Below are 6,784 nucleotides of genomic sequence, written 5' to 3'. Positions count from 1 at the left end.
GTTAGATGTTTTCTGCTTTGTATCTATCGGATGAATTTAGCCTTTTTTAACTGATTTTTATAATTTGTTGTACTGTTACACCACTGTCCCAGGTTAGAGAGTATTTGGCACCAGTAAACAAGTTTGACCCCTCCAATGTCCACATTCTATATGCGCCTTTTCCAAGTCAGGAACCTGTAGTTCAGTAGTTGTTATTGGTTCATGTTTGTCATATTTTTTTTCGTAAATTGTTTTGTTATAAATTAGGCCGTTAGTTTTCTCAATTGAATTGTTTCACATTTTTCATGTCGGTGCCTTTTATAGCCGACTATACAATATGGGTTTTTCTCATTGTTAAAGGCCGTACAGTTGCATATAATTGCTTACATCCACTTCATTTGAACTTTGGGGATAGTTCTCTCATTGGCAATCATACCACACCTCGGATTCTCCTTATTTTTACATGCATATACTTTATCACAGGAATATCAGATTTATAAACAAGAAAGGGCAAAATCATTTTTGAAATATTATCTTCTATAGGACTGAAGCGTTACATGTCCTTTGTAGATGAATATTGATAGTATATGTATTGAGAACAATTAAGGGCTACCTAATTACCTAATTTTTGGTCTGTGGAATGACTGAGTAGGTGTATAACCTCGTATTTGGTTTTTAATTGGATTTTCGAAGGAAATTATCGGTTATTTAATTTAATTTGGTGATATACGGCAGGCGGACGGGCGGCTGCCAAACAGTGTCCGTTCAATAACTTGAAAACGCTTTGACGAAATACCGTAATCCTGATCAGAATGTCAGACCAAAAGGGTTTTCACTACTTTGCAGATCTTTTTATGCTATAACATGAAACAGACTGGAGTCGACTTAATGATATTTTTATTTAAATAGAAGTCAAAAGTTTGAAGTTAAAACTAAAGAAGAAAAATATTATGTCATTTTTTGGTTCAATAGGATGATGCATCTATCAAATAACACTAGACATTCACGAGTCTTTCAAACATTAGTATTCATATGTAGCTGACATATTTTCTAAAAGGGCCTAAAACTTCTTACATTTAATGCAAAACTATCTAAATGGTCTCATTTTGAGGTCTTGACACTAATATTTAGATATGATCTATAACCTTGCCCCCAAAAAAATATTTTGCCAAGAGATGTCTCATACAGAAATGGTGTTATATCATATTTTATTTTACCAAGAACTTTGTGTTAAATGGCTATTTTAGGTACAAATATGTCAATTTCGGCATGCCTTTAACCAACAGCACAATAAGAATTTCTACATTAAAGTGCCAAATTCAATCATTCTTTTCATTTATTAATATCGCCATCAATATGTGTGAAATATTTGCCACTGAACGTTAAGCTGACAAGAATCTTTTGGTCATTTATCAATAAAGTTTAGATCATTTTGAAAGCATTGATGCATTCTATTATTTTTGCAATATCAGGGACGAAATACTGGATCTTTTAATACCTCATCTCTTGTTAACTACACGTAAATTATAACAGGAATATAGTGGAATAATTAAATTAAATGCAATTCCATCGCATAATGTCTCTATATACATTCTTGTTTAATTTTTCATCAAAGCATTAAATGAAACGATCATTATCGAATACAATTATATCAAAAGACTGTCCTCAAAGTCAACTCAAAAAGAATTAATAGAGGTTTATGATGTCAAGTGAACAATCATCATAATATATGCGTGATTGAAATTCCTAACTCCTTACTCAAGGATGATAATGATCAATGTACGGAGTTTCATAGACCAGACATAGACTTGTACCTAAGCTTTGTGTACTTCACGTTTCAGAATCAGCTTTGTTGTCAAAAAATATGTCTGGTATATGGACAGATAACTGAGTTGCATAAGATCGACTTTGCACATTATTTGAATCGCGGCATAATGTAACAGACCTTTCAGACCCGAGAGTATGTTCATTTGGTCTCAATATAGTAATGTTAGACCTTGGTGAGCCTGATGATGGTGCACGAATAACCCCTGTGTCATTTATTGTTTCATATAAAAATTCTGGTGCTCTTTCTATATCTGTATCTGTTCCGTTTAGTCCATGGTTGGATCGTATCACTTTTGTTACACCTGCAACCACTAATGGTAATATGAAAATGCATACAATTGCAAACATGAAGATCATAATCCACTTGTAGATTGAAAATCCTGTAAAAATAAAGTATTTTATGGATGCAATTACTTAAAATACCAATATATAAAAAAAAAAAAAAAAAAAAATCATACGAAGTTTGACCAACAAAATGTCTTTTCCATTGATATGCATAACTTAAAACAATATAATTAAATTACAATATATAAATATTGCCAAACATTAAAAATTTTCAAGATTATTTGTCATAAATAGAATTAATAGATGACTATTTGTGTCTTTTTGTTGCTGTCTTAATGATGTAAACCCCACATCTGCTTTTGTTCATATAAAGCCTCAAATACTTAGTTATGGTTTATTCACTGATTAAAAAGTAATATACATCTTAAATAATTGACTTTGAGCCATACTTTCTGACTTTTGATAATTACTTTCTGTCATATATTCGTTTGAACCATTTATCTGTGAATATTCTGAAAGTTCAGAGATAGTCTAAGCTCAATGTCCATACAATTACTAATATACTAGACTTGCCAAAGGTGAAGTTAGTGGTGAAGGATATATGGAGAACACTTTCCAAATATGTTATAATCTACCTTACACAAATGCAGTATAGGTTGTTCTGTTTAGTTGATATATCAAATTTTAAGCGTTTTTTCTCTACGCCTATTGCAGTTCATTCAAAATTCGGACCCAATTGCAATGTATACCAATAAAACTCTGCCTGAAGGTTTAATCTCTCAAACAAACTTTCAAATTTTGACTAAAAGGCAAAAATATATAAGAAGTATTAAAAATACATGTAGATATACTAGTATTTAAAAAAGTATCAGGTCATATAATACATTTTCAAATACAGTTCGTACTGCTGGGTCTTTTCCTATTTGCCAGTGATGTCGACTTTGGTCTTCACGTGCAACCACTATTTGGTTTTTTAATTGATTTTCAAAATAAGCAAGCCTGTCATGCAACAATTAGAACCTTTAAAAAAACTTATTATAAAGAATATGACAATCGGAATACGTATTTTTTGGGAGAAAAAAAAAACTAAATTGAAAACGAAAAAAAATATATTTATTCACGTAATTTTGTCCTCATATAAGAGTTCATCTACTACTATTCAAAACTTTTTAAACAAATTTATGACAGGCTTGATAAAACGTACCTCTTATAACTAAGTTGAAAATTTTTCCATGTATTTCAGTCTCACATTTATAATCGCCTTTGTCTTGAATGTCAACGGCATTAATTTTCAAATCATACTCCCCAAGATCAGGATTTCCAGTGATTTCAAATTTCGGACTGCTTGTCTCGTTGTTCCTTTTATGATTAATTTGAAAGCCATCAAACAACACTAGCTGGGTGTCAAGAAATACCCATTGAACAGACAGGTTCTGTGATATAATTGGACACTCTAAGGTTATTGTATCACCAATGGTTGCATGGATAACTGTTTTCTCAAAATGTTCACCTGTGAATATAAACAGATTTTTAAAAGGTTTATTAAAGAGTATCTTTTTTAATATTATAAGAAACTTCAGATCTGGAAGGGTCAATATTCTTAATAAATCTTATAAGTGCAAGAATTAATCCCAAAATAAACCAACTGCACAAATTTGTGTTTAATGATTACGTAAATTCGTCTTTATATACCAATTTGCATATGTTTGTATTTTGTGCCTTTGTAAATGTTGTATCGGAAATCGGAGCAGACGGACAATTAAAAGGATATAGCAATAAAAGTGGAAGTTTTACGCAATCGGACATAGGTCAATATTGTTATTCTATGTAAATTTACAAACCAAGTTAGGAATGTTACAGGAATTATCAACATAATTGTTCTTTTTGGACGACGCATTTGATTTAGATTTCATGTATTCTTGTGTTTATTTGTATGATGTTTATTGTATGATGTTTATTGTATGTTTTTGTTCTGTTTTGGTTTTATTACTGTACCTACCCATTGCAAACAGTTTTGTTAAAACAAACACAACAGCAGTCCTCATTTTCGTGGCCTAAAAAGATAATACTAATTTGTTAAATAGATTATCAGTTATCATATTTAATGATATTTCTTAAACTATGTACCTGCTCTGTCTGGTATCATTGAGAATCCGTTCTTTCATACAGGAACAATAAATCTGGTCATATATTAGAGATAGGGTCAATTTTTCCTTAATTCTATTCGCACCAGGAATTTTGTAGTTTTCCCAATCATAACTATTTAAAAATAAGGAGATATGGTATGATTTCCAATGTTTTATTGAGGCTCTCAATCATTTCTTGAGTGCAAAAACCAATTGTATCTGCTTACCCTATCGGAGCACCTGAGATAACCACCGGTTTTTCCAATGTGACAATTATCCACCAGAGTTCAAATGACATGGATGAAAGCAATAATAGGCAACGATACGGCCTTCAACAAGGAGAAAACCCATGTCGTATAATCGGCTATAAAAGGGCCGGACATGAAAAATGTGAACGGGTTCGTGTTGCTCAGTCTTTAGTTTTCTATGTTGTGTTTTGTGTACTGTTGTTTGTCTTTTTGTCTTTATTTTTGCCATGTCGTTGTCACTTTATTTTCGACTTATGAGTTTGAATATCCCTTTGATATATCTCCCCTCGCTTTTAGATAAATAACATACTTTTGGCAAACCTTTCAATTCCGTTCAACTCTTCTTTACAATTGTTAGACATAACGAACTTACTAAATCAAATGATCTGGATATATTATAGTCTCCTTACCTTTGTTTTGATGCCAAATTCAATACAAGTCGTTATAAATCATACTTTAAAGTACTGTTACCTATATAAAAGATTTTTCCTTGAAAAATAAAGACGTACTTATGTTGTTACATTGCAGATACTTACCCAAATACAATGATTAAAACATCAAACGAAAAATGAACATTACCCTTTTCTTGGTGTATAGATTTCTTTTTACAGAAAACAACATGCTTTTTCAACTTCGTACTTGATTTGGCATTTTCACTTTTTTTGTTCGAGCGTCATTGATAAGTCTTGTAGTAGACGAAACGCGCGTCCAGCGTACAACATAATAAGCCTGGTATCTTTGATGAGTTTTGTATACTAAAACAGACGTCAAAAGAGACGAATTTTTGCTTTACAAAATAGCATGTTCATGTAGCCCAGTTATTCGATGCGCAAACGTCCGTTTTTTTTAATACTTACGTGTTTGATTCAAATGACCGAATGCATGATTACTAAAACCTTTACTAATATTATTTCATCAAAACAGAGATTTTAAGAAAAACATTGTATTTCATGCAATTTTTTTAATGTTTTATACTATTTATACTTATTTATCGCAAAAAATGCATTGTTTATTGAACCACTTTTTTGGTTTATTGTTATGGCGATGCGGTTTTTCATCTACTGATGAGTTGTGAATGTCTCCTTCCGCCATTTATTTCTAATAACTTACTTATGAATCAAAGTACTGACGTGCTTTATACTCGGATTAACCTAAGATCTGATGGCTGGCGAATATATCAAAAATGTTCTATCTCCATGTAGACTACTAGCATATGCTTTTTCAAGTCAAATATCAAACATTTAAGCCACATTTAAGACGTTAACAATTGTCTAGGTTCTGTAGACATAGAGGGTCGAAAGGGATAACAAAAACGTTAAATGGGTTTTGCACTGTCTAAAGACTGGATAATGCATTTAACGTTTCGACCAGACATGACTGCGTTTAGAACGGACACCTTCCCCAATAAAAGACTGGAGAAGTTTAAGCGACTATAATTCTCTACTCATGGGATTCTTGCTTGTGTAAATAGTTTATATGAAAATAAGGAGATGTGGTATGTTGCTAATGAGAAAACTATTTTAGTCTTGGTTTTTTTTTAACAATTTGCGTTGAACAAACTTGTTGAAGTTATTTCAGTTAATAATTTTAGATTGTTGTATTTTTGTTTTGCTGTTATACATTTTTATACTGATAGTCAAAGTAATGTAGAGGGTTGAACGGTCTAAGACAAGTTAACACCAGTAACATAAGGGCGTCTGTTTTCTTTCGATTTTTCACGTGGCTTTATATTTAAAGTTATGCAAGTTTTAATCGAAAGGACACCTAAACAAAATGGTACGGTGATATTTTCATTATTATCAAAACAGCTAATCTGTGTTCACCTGAAATGAACCGTATTTTTAAAAACGCGATATTACTAACCTAATCAAATCATGTCCACCAATTCAATCTACTAAGTTTTCCATACACCAATCAACTGAATTGATTAACACACATAGTGTTTGTTCCATCTCCTAATGACACATTCAATTGACGATTTCCTCTTTATCCCGGAATTAAATGCATTAGTTGCATTGTTATTTCAAGCTTTATATTATTTCCGGTTACGACAAAATTCACAATTTTAAATAAAAACGTCCACCGATACTTCAAGCAATAGAACAAAATACCGTCATATAAAAAGGGATATTTATTACTATTTTGAATCATGCACATTTCCCGAAATAATTGAAACAAATTACGTTCAAATTGTTAGAATGTTTTCCTTAATAATTTAATGTTTTATTCGATAGATTTTAAAAAAGGGGAGGCTCCCATTGAACATAGACAATTTCGCTCGCCTATTCTACACATCTACCTGTAATAGCCTCTACATAA

General features: G+C 31.6%; 1 protein-coding gene across 3 annotated transcripts; it reads right to left on the bottom strand.

The window, feature by feature from the left end:
- Nucleotides 1-859: 859 nt before the first annotated feature.
- Nucleotides 860-6,562, bottom strand: LOC127725663 (uncharacterized). Of its 3 annotated transcripts, none has more exons than XM_052232815.1 (5): nucleotides 6,329-6,560; nucleotides 4,219-4,350; nucleotides 3,296-3,601; nucleotides 2,541-2,603; nucleotides 860-2,186 (listed from the first exon to the last, which is right to left on the bottom strand). In XM_052232815.1, the coding sequence occupies exons 2-5, from the start codon at nucleotides 4,235-4,237 to the stop codon at nucleotides 1,810-1,812; spliced, it is 765 nt and encodes a 254-aa protein (XP_052088775.1). In that variant the 5' UTR covers nucleotides 4,238-4,350; nucleotides 6,329-6,560; the 3' UTR covers nucleotides 860-1,809. The 3 variants fall into 3 exon arrangements, 2 of the variants coding, with proteins under 2 accessions (XP_052088775.1, XP_052088774.1); XM_052232814.1 differs by lacking the exon at nucleotides 4,219-4,350 and adding an exon at nucleotides 4,091-4,145 and having other exon boundaries at nucleotides 6,329-6,557; XR_007993094.1 differs by lacking the exons at nucleotides 2,541-2,603; nucleotides 4,219-4,350 and adding an exon at nucleotides 4,091-4,145 and having other exon boundaries at nucleotides 6,329-6,562.
- Between the last annotated feature and the right edge of the window lie 222 nt (nucleotides 6,563-6,784).

This window comes from Mytilus californianus, unplaced genomic scaffold, assembly GCF_021869535.1.
Source record: "Mytilus californianus isolate M0D057914Y unplaced genomic scaffold, xbMytCali1.0.p SCAF_15, whole genome shotgun sequence".
Lineage (NCBI taxonomy): Eukaryota > Metazoa > Mollusca > Bivalvia > Mytilida > Mytilidae > Mytilus > Mytilus californianus.
Note: the sequence above shows the minus strand (reverse complement) of the source record. Positions and strands in the feature narration are given on the sequence as shown.